This window comes from Diachasma alloeum, unplaced genomic scaffold, assembly GCF_001412515.2.
Source record: "Diachasma alloeum isolate Michigan unplaced genomic scaffold, Dall2.0 Dall_scaffold_00214, whole genome shotgun sequence".
Classification (NCBI taxonomy): Eukaryota; Metazoa; Arthropoda; class Insecta; order Hymenoptera; family Braconidae; genus Diachasma; species Diachasma alloeum.
This window is the reverse complement of record NW_021680379.1, coordinates 1,745,875-1,759,472: the sequence shown is the minus strand read 5'-3', so window position 1 is coordinate 1,759,472 and position 13,598 is coordinate 1,745,875. Positions and strand designations below refer to the sequence as shown.

At 36.9% G+C, this 13,598-nt stretch overlaps 1 protein-coding gene across 3 annotated transcripts in view; it reads right to left on the bottom strand.

The window, feature by feature from the left end:
* Positions 1–13,079, bottom strand: part of LOC107037235 (transcription factor Sox-2) — a 167,604-nt gene extending 154,525 nt beyond the window's left edge. The window contains exons 1-2 of one of the 3 annotated variants that reach the window (XM_015255675.2): positions 10,854–13,079; positions 7,550–9,897 (exon numbers count right to left, since the gene is read on the bottom strand). In XM_015255675.2, coding sequence (XP_015111161.1) covers positions 9,888–9,897; positions 10,854–12,199 — 1,356 coding nt within the window. In that variant the 5' untranslated portion in view covers positions 12,200–13,079 and the 3' untranslated portion in view covers positions 7,550–9,887. Of the gene's footprint in view, positions 1–7,549; positions 9,898–10,853 lie in introns of those variants that run through there. The other 2 variants (XM_015255674.2, XM_029126044.1) reach the window with 2 other exon arrangements.
* Between the last annotated feature and the right edge of the window lie 519 nt (positions 13,080–13,598).

The following is a 13,598-nucleotide window of genomic DNA, read 5'->3' as shown; positions in this document are numbered from 1 at the left end:
GGAGGAAAAAAATATTTTCATGAACATGTCACTGATTTTCAGAAACGTTTTACCAATTAATGAAGCTTATCAGGGTAGAATCAACAAAGGCAGTTAATTATTGATGATTATAAAACTATAAATTGCAACATTAATCGAAGAGTTTTTATAACAAACAACAACGATAATCCAATATTTCGAGTGAATCATTATTATGAATTTCCAATAAAAATTATGTCACGAAACATGTCACTGATTTTTAGGAACATTTCACCAATTAAAGTAGCTCTACCCTTACGGTAAAGTCAAAGATTATTGAAAACTGCAAAAAAATAGCAGAAAACTCGATTAGATTCGGAATTCTAATTTTGTTCTCAATTTAATTATCGTTTTGGTTTTTCAAAGAAGAAATGTTTAAAAATCAGGATTTAACCCAGTGTCTCATGTGAAAATCAACATTTCCATTGTAATCAAAGATTGAAATCTGATTTTTTTTCATTAGATGTGAAAAAATCAAGAATTTTTTTGACACCTCATAAAAAATAATCCTCTGTTTTGCAATCAAGTTTTATTATTTCTTTAGAAGAGGGAAATATTTGGAAAAATATCAATATTTTGCGAAATTTAATTCAGATAATACTGACTGGGTATGAAATTTTTCAAATTTTTTCCATGCAAGTTAGTTGAAAAATTTAAAAACTGAAAATATCCAAAAGTACAGCGTAGCCCAGCCGAAGGGTAGAGCTACTTTAATGAAGCCTATCAGGGTAGAATCAGTAAACAAAACACAATTAAATATTGATGATTATAAAACTATAAATTGCAAAATTAATTGAAGTATTATTATAACAGACAAAAACGAAAATCAAATATAGCTAAAGAATCATTAACAAAAAAATTAAAATTGAATATTTCGAGGGAATCATTATTATGAATTTCCAATAAAAATTATGTCGTTAACAATTATGTCACATTTCTATCAATTATGTCAATAAAAATTATGTCACAGAGCATGTCACTGATTTTTAGGAACATTTTTCTAATTAATGAAGCCTATCAGGGTTGAATCAGTGAAGATAATTAAATATTGATGATTATAAAACTATAAATTACAAAACTAATTGAAGTGTTTTTATAACAAGCGAAAACGAAAATCGAATATTTTAAGTAAATTATTACGAATTTCCAATAAAAATTATTGTATAAAGTAGTGAAGTCGTGAGAGATATCGTTTGCGAGAGACTGAATAAATTTTCGTTCGGCAGTTTGTGAACAACGAAAACAAAATTATTTTCAGGAACATGTCATTTTATGACTCGTTTATGATGAAGAAATATTTAATTGTTTATATTCTATACTATACTGTTAAATTTTTTTTGAAAATTAAGCAATAGTTGAACTTGAATTCTCAATGTTCTGAATTTGGATTCAATTTAAGATTAAATCGTTCATGGAATCCCCAGTTCGAGTTGGAAATTCAGAATACTTGGGTTTTCCATGTTAGATTATCTAGAATTTTTAAATCCACTGCGGAAATTGAACACCACATCCAACTGAATTTTCAGCGGATGGAAAATTCTGCAAAATTGTTGCTTGAACCTTTAAATTATTTAATAATAATTTTTTCAATAACAAAATACATGAAAATTTAGTGTGAATGAGTGATTGTTAAAATTTTCAAGATTATTTATTTGAAACTTCAGGAGTAATTTTCGAACAGCGTATCTTCCATGAAATTTCAAAAAATTATTAAACACAACATTGTATCACCAATTGATGATAGATTTATGAAAATCAGTGACAGGTCCCTGAAAATCAAACGATTTATTTTCTCTATTCATATTGCTTCATTACACAACTGAAAAGAATATTTTCATAAAGCTTCAGTGCGCTCGAGCGATTTGAACAGAACTCCCGATAGGTTTGAATCGATTAATTGAATAATTCTGATAATGACGTAAGTTTAAACACTAAATAAATATTATTTGGCCCAGCAATCCGATGATAATTTCAGTCTCCTATCAGTCAAAATGAGAATGTACTAATTTTTCAGTTTTATCCAAGCACAACATAATGCAGAACGATATGAATTCATGAAGGGCGTGACGTCAGACGCGGCAGAAACATCTCGACTGGTACCTAGAGCTCTTGTATAAATATCGTCTTCGAATTATTGTTTGACCAGTACGAGGAGTCTCGAGTGGCGCAGACACGAATACAAAACACGTTTACGAGTGAGGTGTACATTCGAGTAGGCAGGCCCCAAGGGAATGAATAAATTAATAACGGAGAGAACAAATTCGGGGGAATAGAGTACGTGAAGCGAAAAATTTCGTTAATGCGCGTCTACCACACGGAATATTTGATAATTTCCAACAGCCTTGATCGCCAACCGATTCAAATAATTCTGCTTTCAATTATGGCGTTGACTTAATCATGAACTTGAAATCTCAAGCGGAGAGAAAAGTTGGATAAAAATTACCTAGGAAATCGGGGAAAATTTCGTTTGTGGAGGATATTTCACGATTTGTTTGGTAAAAAAAAACATCTATGATTGCAAAAATTATCCTCCTGTACAACAAAATTTCCTAAACCCGTATCGTATTTTTTTCTTGCACTAGATTAGTCCGCGCGCGTATGTCCTCCGCCATGAGGCTTAAGGGTGCCAAGTGAATTTGAAAAAAGATTCAAAAAAAATTTTTTCTTTCCCTCCATCATTGGAGAAAAATGTATTCATCCATCCGATGAAATTTCAAACCCGCAATCGGAACTAGACATCGAGAAAATAAATGCGGAAAATCCTCTATTTCGCGTGACGAACCTCGAGAAAGCATGGGAGCAAATGGGTGCGGCGGGTTGAAATATCTCTCTTATTCACCCCGGTTCCCCATTGTTTTTTGTCGCCATCACATTGAACACATCATTCCCCATATCTTCAAATTTTTTCAAATTTTTCTTGAGTTCCTAGGGGGTTGAAACGTTCAATTTAATCAAAACTCCATAAGAGGCCGTGTATAAGACTGATTTTGTTTATTTAATTTCTCGATATCCATAAGTTCTGAAATTTTAAAATTGTCACCGATGTTCACCATCTGTCTAATACTATTAATTAAAAAAATTATAACTTTGTTGGTGAATGTCAATTTTCAAGGTCATCGCCAAATTCACTTGGCACCCTTAATATAAGTCAATTGTAGTGAATAATCGTATATTACATTTCTGAAGCTAATATCAAAGTTTCCGAAGGAAAAGTTGCAGGAATGTATTCTGTTTTTTTTTATATTACGATAGGATAGAATACATCCAGTGTGACTTTTTTTGAAGCCAATCTATTCGGCGTATTGTGTCATTAGATTTTTTATAAATGATGATAGCATACATTTAAGAGATTACGATAATACTATACTATATTATATATACTATGTACAATATACAACATGTAAGACAATACTATATGTATTAAAATATAATGTGCATAATAAAAAAAATTAAATTATATATATTATATACTACATATTATATATTACATAATAGATTATATATATATAATACATTATACAATGTATTATAATATAGTATAGTATGGAATATAACATAGTAAAGTATTATGGTAATATCTTTAATGTATACTATCATCATATACGAAAAATTTAATGATACAATACGCCGAATAGATTGGCTTCAAAAAAAGTGACACTGGATTTTTTATTAAAGGACTCACCTGAAGGTCATGGGGGAGAATGAAAGTAAAATTTTGCCGAACGCGTCCATTATATATTCAAATTGTTGTCACGACATCTGTGTAGATGCATAGTGACTAGTGATGTCGCAAGAGCGCGAGAGAAACAAGATAAGACACGAGCACTGATGCAAGAGTCAAGATAAGAGACAGATTTTTCTCTTGATAAGAAGGACAAGACAAGACAAGAGGGAAGCTCACAAGAGGCAAGAGAAAAAAAGTGATATGGAACAAGAAAGAAATGATTAATCAAAAAATTAGTCAAAAACTCTCAAGTCATCAATAATATAAGGCCATTTTGTTAAATAACACTTTATCTATCCCTGGATATTGTGAAGAATTATGTATTCCTTGATTATATTAATCTTTCTTCTCGAATAGCGCATCTTTCATTGTTGGAGATAGTGGAGATGGGAACCATATTCATACGCAGCAAGCACTCAACATTTTTGTTGCTCAATCGACTCCGGTGTTTTCTGATGATGAGACCAGCCTTTGAAAACAATCTTTCTGAAGGAAAACTGGATGCACAAAGTGTTAACTAAGCACGAGCCATACGAGCCAAACGAGAAAACTCAATTTGAAAAATGACCGGGGCCATAGGTATCTTATAAGAATCCCACGAAACATAAACATTCGGGAGGCGATAAAAGTGCCGGGAGTGGGGGTAGGCCTCGAGCGCTCGGAGCGCCAGATATCTTATAGAGAGGTATCTTATACGAAGCCTCTACTGTATAACTATTCCATAGGTAACTGAATTATTTCTGTAATCACGAAGTAAAAAATAAAGATATCGTTCTAAAACCTGTTAATGACCAAAGCCATTCGCAACTCGACAAATCCCGATAAAAATGAACAAAGAAAATCCACTTCAAAGGAGTGCGTGAAGGTATAAACAATATTTATTTTCATCCAAACCCGGATTTTTCCGAAAAATAATTCTCGCGATGAAAGACTCGTGGCACAAGCCGAGTGCTATAATTCGTTCTAAGTAAAGGAAAGAGCCTTGTCGCTTGTATTTATGTACATTTTTATCGCAGAAACGTGCTAGCCCTGCGATTGTGATGCAGAGGGGGTATAGTTCACCAGTTGGGAGTCAGCAAAAGCATGCACGCTCGTTCGCCCGTGTCAGCGAGGCCCTCTCTACCAGAGGGCTGGTTAGACAAATGCGGATAATTGAAAGTACTTCAGCGGGACGCTGTACACATTAATGACGGTTAACATGCCTCGTGAGCTCTCAAAACCGAGGATACATGTTTTTTCTTCCGAATGGAAGCTCTGTAATCCTTAAATTTTGAGTTTTGGACGCTCTTTTTCCTGTCCGATTCGATATTCCTTTTTTCGATTAATTGTTTATAATCATTCTCATTGCAAAAAGTAATACGACCGATGAGAATCATATGTCCCAATTTATCAGCTGTTAAATTTTCATATTACACTAAATGATTTGCTCATGTTTCAATTCCTACGCTCACTGAATAAGATTTTAATCATAATTACAATGCAATTCCTTTAGAGCACACTTTAGAGTGCGAATTTCTGAAATTCAATGTTTGTTGATACTCTGGTAAAAGTGCGTGCCTACATTGTTATCAATTTTTAGTCAGTTCACACAGTAATTAAATTGATCTGTTGTTCATCTCATCAATATAATTGCGTGCGTAGAATACTGTCATCTCGTGTTTTAAGCACCAAATTAAAAATTAAAACTTCATTTGGAATATTGAGTCACAGCTTCTTATTCATATCAGAAATTTTGTATTTGGATATTAATATTATTTGTTCAAAGTGAAAAATCGACCATCATTTTCACTATATTGCATTCAGATTCTCCTATCCTTAACGTAAAAAATGTGAGATAATCTCATAATTCTAGCTATTAATTCTAATCAACTTTGTTCGAAGAAAACTTTAGTAAACGCAATATTAAGAAAGTTGAATTATTCTATTTTCCTCTGACCTAAATGATTTGGATAATGATTCGTTTATTCATGTTTCATAGAATGGCATTCAACTCTCTTTTGTTTTGTAGGCGGGCTACATGAAGATTCGACGCAAGATGATTGTACTCATGAAAACCGCCTCACTTTCTACATTCGCTTGAGATGAACTTCATGTTCGAGTAGTCGTTTTTGATTCGAGGTATCGCCCATGCTTTTTCTTTAGGAATATCAACCTGTTATGATAAAAAAAAGTCCGAAAATATAATTTTTAGATCCTCTCCGTATGTATGTGTGTGTATGTATGAATGGGATCAAACGTTTCGTTAATTGTTCGCTAATGAATCGATGGAATTTAATGATTTTGTTCTTTCAAATGTAGTTATTGGTGAGCCTTATCCATCAACATTGATTGAAATTCAATTCGTGTATTAATTATTAGAATTTCCAAATTTTTTAAAAACCGATTGTCCCGCGATAATTGAAAATAAATGTTTCGAATTCATTAAATGATAGCTTGTAAAAAAATTTGTCCATGTCCGTTTATTAACAGTGTTCAAAGATGAAAATGATAGTAATAATCGTTTTTGTTATTATAAGCAGTCAAATCAAACGATTTATTCTGCTTAAAAAAAACAATTATTGTTGTTTGAAATTACAAAATAGAGATAATTTCTTACGGATATTCAGCCAAACATGGAATTTGATTTAGGGAAGTTTCATAGTTTAGTCTTCCTCCCTCAACTCGATACATTCATAGTTTAAGTGATTAATAATGAATAGAGTTTAGACTAACAATCGTTGTTCTGATTTATAAAACAATTTTCCAAAAAAATTTCGTATTTTTTTAAACTGAGAATTTTGGAGATATTTTTAGATATCATGCGTCAAATTAATTAAATTATCGCTCAAAATATGGGCTTCACTGCCAGCCCGTCGGAGTTAGAAGATCATTACGATAGTTATATGCGTTCCTTTTTTTTTATGATTTCCCAAATTAAAATTTTTTCGGAAATTTCCCTGAAAGTTAATTTTCCAACCGTTTCTTCAGATATGATGTTGCAAATTGATTCAATTACGCATGAAAAAAGATTTTTCAATCTCATTTCATAAAAATATTACGATAAATAGGATAATTACTAAACTATGAAACTTCCCTAAATCAAATTCCATGTTATATACGATGGTATATAGACCATATCATTCTTTCATTTCATTTATACCAGAATTTTCTCAAAAATCCTACACAATTGATCAAAGAAGAAACATAATTCACTTGAACAACATAATATAAAACGTTAAACAGTGTATGATGGAAGAAAATGGTGTGTAAATGGCCATTCAGAAGCATATTGTTAATTTATCAGCAAATATAGTCAGGCTATAGAAGGCAAAAGCAATTTCCCACTTGTTATTGGTTAGTTAAAGGTAATTGCGTGTGGCATTGCGGATTGTTGCATTCGATATCGAAGAGGAGAGGAGGGGGGGGGGGTCAGGAAAATAAATTAAACAAAATAGAAAAACCAAATATATTCATGTCTTCGATGAAAGCAAAAAATTTCCCCTGAAGAGAAATAAAAAAAAATATCAAGACTATTTTTTCAAATTAAAGAATGTAAAAAATGATTTGAATAATTTTTTTTATCTATTTCATGAACTCAGTGAAGTTTTTTTCGTTAGCTCGAGGTCATTCAAACGTCAAAAACATGTGAAAAATCGACTAATGCCGGAGTTTTCAGGAAAGTTAGTGAAATAAATTAATTCTTGTTAATTCATAATTACCTGATGAATTTCGCCTCCCAAGGATCATTTCAACCATTGAACTCAAGGACTCGTGAATAGGATATGACTCATGTGTGGGTATTTACGTAAAATTGAAAACACAATTAAATGCACTTAATGAATTATATAATATACGTTTTTCGTAATCCAGAGCCTAAACTCTAGCACAAAGAGAACATGATATATACAGGATGTTATTTTCCTCGCATCTAGAATATCCACAAGTGATTATATATTCTGTACATGAGCATCTCTGATTACAAGACAACTCTCACATGAACCAATCTCTCTTATTTTCAGAATCTTCATTTCACAAGATTTTAACATTTCAATTATTTCAATTATTTATCTCTCAAATAACACAAATAAAATACTGGAGGACACTGGGAGATGTGAATCCAGCGAGCAAGAGAGAATCAGAGGAAATGAGGAAAGAGGAAAAAATATATATCAAATGCAAATAATTTTGATAATCATTATCATTTAATATTAATTAAATTTTGTTCACAACTATTCTCTCTATTGTTTTTTCCTTCAATCGATACTCTACACGCAGCCAAGTGTGTGCTCGTCTATATACAAACATCATACATAATAAGAAAGAAAAAAAACATACATATCTATCTATTATATTTCATTATCCTCTTATTTCATTATTTTCTCTAACGTTTCTCCATTCACTTTTTGCATTCAATCAACTGCTTTTTTAACCAAATTCGTGTCCAAATTTCACGCTAAATAAAATAAAACAACATGGTGTCCGCCTTTGCCACCACCCCTCGAGCATCGCCACAATAACTTAAATTTTCCTTTTTACTCTCCATCTTTTTTCATCTCTTTCTCTCTCTCTTTCTCGCTCTGTCCTCGTGTGAGTGTGTGTGATGTCGTGTCATTATTTTTTTATACAACTCTATTCTAGAGTTCGAGCGCTCGAAGTCGTTCTTGCGCGTATGGATAAAAAAATGGGGCAAACGTCGTCCGATAGGTCCTATGGGATCACAGTCATGGATCAGTAAATGACAAATATATCGTCCAAAGAAGAACAAAATGTTAATAATGCGAGAGAAATAATACTAAACTAATCAATAACGTAATAATACTTGAGTGATTTGTGAGTGATTCAGGGAGAATTGGACAGGATAATAAGAGGGTGATGAAAATAAAAAATGATGGAAACAATAATGAGCATTCGTAATATTATGATATTGAATAATAGTTAATAATTAATGATTAATAATTAAAGATTATGTAAGGGCACTGATGTGATTATGACACAATTAACATTAATGATAAATGATAATATAAACGTCTGTCCTCGAATATATGCAATCGTAATCGATATATATTTCATATATACTTTTTGCTTTCCTCTTTTATTCCTTCAAGTATCAATAGTTTAAACATCTGATTAAGTATTTACACACACGGGGGTGGGAGACGAATACCTCTCTCTCATTAATTTTCATGTTAATTTTAGGAATTTTTCACGGAATTCGACACGAGTCACTCTCAATTATTCGTCCTCATTCTTTGATTCTCTTTCGTCTAATACCGGTAGCGAGAAAAATTAATATATAATATATACACGCAAGTTTCTTTAGTCTATGTATACTATATTTATAAATAATATTTACAGTTAGATTAGCGTTAACTATATTTAATTAAACTTCACGTCGCATTCCCAGCCACGACCCTAGCTCTTTTTTCATACTCAATCAATTATTTTTCATTCTTGATTATTGTTTTCTCTATTTTATTTTTTCACTTTATCCTCCCTCGAGAAGAAAAAAAACACACATTTATGCCGGTTCGTTTCCCCGTTCGTTCGATCATACTGAAGCGCGTTTATTGTTATTATCACAGTGGTTACTGGAGGAAAACGAGTCTGGCCGTAATATACGATTACTTTTATTTCTCTCATTGGTTTTATTTGTTTCTTTAAATTTACTTGTATTGACGTTTTTTGCTGTTTTTATTCTTCACTGAATGGCCCTTGAAGATTTAACGTGGGAGTTTGCGGAAGAGACTCGTTTCCGCAGCGAAAATTTCGAGTGAAAATGTTTTTTTTTCTGTTCTTTTCGTTCTGTTTTTTTCTTCTCCCGTTGCTTTTTTTGTGTTCTGGGCTTTTTTTGACTTTCTCAGCATGAAACTGATGAACAAGTTGAGGCTGATGATGCTTGAGAATGATTCGCTCCCTCGACGTTTAAATCCTCGCTGTGGAAACGTGTTTTTGCTGTTCCGCAGGCTCCCACGTGCCCTCTTTCCAACCCTTTTTTCTCTCTCAATTAACTCTTTCTCAGTTTCTCCCCGCACTTTTTATGTGTATTTAGAGTTTTTATTAAATCCGGAATCGTCTGTCTATCGATTTATTAATATTTTCGAGCATTTCCCCACGACTATCCCTGTATGCTTCACAAGATCCCTGGCAGGCCTCGGTCCATCCGCGTCTAAGCTATCCTACGAGATTAGTGTTATGTTTTCGTTAGCTTTTTCTTCAATTCAGAAGTAAATAATATAATTTCAAAATCAAACAATCATCATATCCAAAAAAAAGAGAGAAAAACAAAAATGGGCGAGAGCGAGGCTCGTGACACCCCATGCAGCAATAGATCAATGAATAATGGAGCAGAGGGTAAAGCAGAAGGGAGGCTTCAAAAAATGAGGAGAAGAGAACTGGAGTTGATGAAAAATATATTTTCAAAAACACTGGCAATGAGAAACCGCTCGAGTGACAAACGTCAATATAAATTCAATTATGTTGGAAAATAAGTGTCTGCATCGTGTACATCAAGACTCTCCAAAAATCTACAATTTCTACAACAGAACTACTGCTGGCGGAGTCTCCTGATCAACCATTTCTTCAATTTCATCATCACAGATTATCGACTGATACATTTGGTCCAAAAAACAATATCCACTTGATTTCACAAATCTTTCCACAGTGAGAGAAAAATCGACATGATATGACGAAAATTATTTCTCGAGTGGAGATGCTCCAGACGAGAAACCGGTGCTCCTTGGGCAAAAGGAGGATAATACTGAATGAAAAATGACATTTTTCGGAAATTGGTTAATATTCCTGAAGAGACAAAGTTAAGTTTGAAAGAAGGAAAATATGTTATTCAAAATGAAAGTCTACTCTTATTCATTTCCTCATCACTTGACACAACCTAAACGATTTCTTGAGGCAAGAAATCGTCACATCACCTCCAACTGTTCGTGCTCAACTCACGACCATTTCCCAGGATTCTCACACGGTCCGACTAATTACGCGGGATTCTTATCCCGTTTATCCCCAAGTTTCGTGCTATTATGTTGATATTTCTCTCAGTGCCCAACAACTAACCAGTCTTCAAAAAAATGGTCGACCCGCCATCAACTACAAAATCAACGTAATATTGAAGAAAGCTTACATGTGAGTGAGCGGTGGTATAACAGAATGATGCTGTGCAAGTGGATCGGGTGACGGTCCAGGGGAGTAAACTCCAGCCGAGTGTTGTACAACTCCCTGTTCGCCGCTCTGCGGCAGATACATGGAGATCATCTGTCTCAAATCCCCCTGCGGTTGTTGTCCCTGCTGTCCCATGTACTCCCTCTTCACCCCCTGATTGCTCGCTGTACTCGTTCCAGTGGGCGTTGGTGTGTGTATGCCACCACTAGCTGGACTCGTTGGTTCCGACTTGATGCTGCTACCACTTGGACTGTGACTGGACATCTGGGAGCCCGGTTGTGCCTGATGATAGGGTGAGGGTGATCCCCCAGGTACCGTAGTGGTTCCATACCCCCCATAACCATTCATGTAGCTATTGATGGGGCTTGGGCTGCCGCCGCCCATGTGATGGCTCATGTCGTAGCGAGGATATCCAGCAGCAGCAGCGGCAGCAGCAGCCGCAGCTCCCATATGTCCCCCATAGGCGTGCTGCTGATAAGCCGTGGGATCGTGCATCATGTAGCCATTTGGCATGTAGCCGTTGGGCATCTGATAGACATCGCGAGGCAGTTGACTCTGCTGTGGACCACCGCCTCCGCTGACTTGGCGTTGATCCACCCCCAGCATACCCCCGACACCGCCGACGCCCGAGCCCAGGGGGAACTTGTCCTTCTTCAAGAGGGTCTTGGTTTTCCTCCTGGGTCTGTACTTGTAGTCCGGGTGCTCCTTCATGTGCACGGCCCGCAGCCTCTTGGCTTCGTCTATGAACGGACGCTTCTCGGTCTCGTTCAGGAGCTTCCACTCGGCCCCCAGACGCTTTGATATCTCGGAATTATGCATTTTCGGGTTCTCCTGGGCCATCTTGCGACGCTGACCCCTCGACCACACCATAAAGGCGTTCATCGGTCTCTTAACGCGATCGATGTTGTTGTTCTTGTTGGTGCTGTTGTTGTTGTTGGGCGCTTGGTGCTGCTGGCCCTGATTGGATTGCTGCGAAGGGGCTTGCGACTGCGACTGCTGATGGGGGTGATGCGAGGCAGCCTGTTGCTGTGCCAAGCTGTGCATACTCTGTTGCTGTTGCTGCTGTTGCACCGCTTGCATCGATGCGTAGTGGTGCTGTTGCGCCTGGTGATGGTGCTGAAGGGTCAGGGCCAGACCAGAATTAGGCGGTGAGCCCGACGACAGGGCTGGACTGTGGACGATTGAGCCTAGTGCACCGTATGGCGAGACACCGGTGTGATGGCCCATGGGGGAGACACCCTGGTGTGGGTGCGGCGGCATTTGGCCGTGCAGGCTGCCGCCCTTCAAGTCCGTCTCCATCGTTAGCATGTCTTCCTCTCGGTGCCCGTACAGTTTGCCGCCTTTTTAATTTTACCTTGATGAATTAAACTTGTTTAGTTTCACTGGTTAAGGGAAATCGGTAAACACGCGGGGGCACCCTTCGAAGAACGGAGTACGGTGTCTTCAGGCCGGGGCTTTTAGTGCTCACTGGTGGATTTTTAATCGTTATAGTCCCTCTATTCAACTTCTCACTGGTAGATTATACTCCTCGTTATCCTTGCACATATCATTTGGTATTGTCTTATTGTTCAGAAGATTATTCTGATTGATTTCAATCGTCAACACGAGTGTACACGATTGCTATTGTCACTGGTACACACAAATTTAATAGTACCGGGGTAATAAGCCACTGACTTTATACTCCCAAACATCACACTTTATCGTTCTCAAACTGATTCCCCGAATTCAGTCTCAATTCTCGGTGATAACAATTTCGTAAACAAAGGGAAGGTAACTTTTACCTCGCGCACTCTCGATTTACGTCTCTTGTAATTCTTCGTCTTTACAATTTCAGTATTAAAATCCGTTTTTCGCACACTTTCCTTTCACTCGTTTAATTAATAACTCCTCGTTGAAGTTCACCGTTGTAATAATCAAGTTGTGCACTCGTTTTCACCACTCCTTTCGCCGATTGTTAAAAAGAAACTTGAATAAAATGTTTTTAATTATTTTCTCGGTTGTACACCTCAATCGCTGAGACGTACACTCGGTTAAAATAATCGCGCACAATTGTTGGTTTATCAGTGGTAATTCTTCGGGTTTTTTTTTGTTATTTTGAAAATGCCGAAGAATAGACCTCCACTCGCTTCGGAAGAACGGAACCGTCTGAGCATTTGTAGGTTTCGCCTTGGGGTCCCACTCATCACGGTCTCGGGGCTCACTTCCTGCCGAGGCGGTCGGTGCCTCGTTCCCTCACCCCCCACTACGGCAACTCAAATCGCTCCGTCCTACTTCCCCACACGTGGCGAGACGGAGAACGCGGAGAGGACCGAGCGCAGGGCCCCCCCACTCCGTTGGATTGACCCCCCCTCCACCAGTGGGGCACCCCAAACCGGCGTAGAGGCGACCATCGAGCGTTCGTGGCCGTTGTACGCTTGAGCCTACTGCCGGCAAAATCGATTGGCACACACGCCTGCCATCATTTCCATCCACCAATCCCAGTGACTCACTCCACCGCCGTGGGGGCGGGGCCAGCGTCGTCGTGACGTCACTCAGTGAAATGTGCCGACCTCTTGCGGAGAGATGCGGAAATTTGGGGAATGTTTTCCCGCTTTATCTCGCACGGGAGGGTGGCACTAGGTGCTTCTCCCTCGTGTTTTAAAATTACGGGGGTAACGGGGAAAACAGAGGTGCCGATTGAGGGGGACGATGCGGGGGGGGGGGGAAT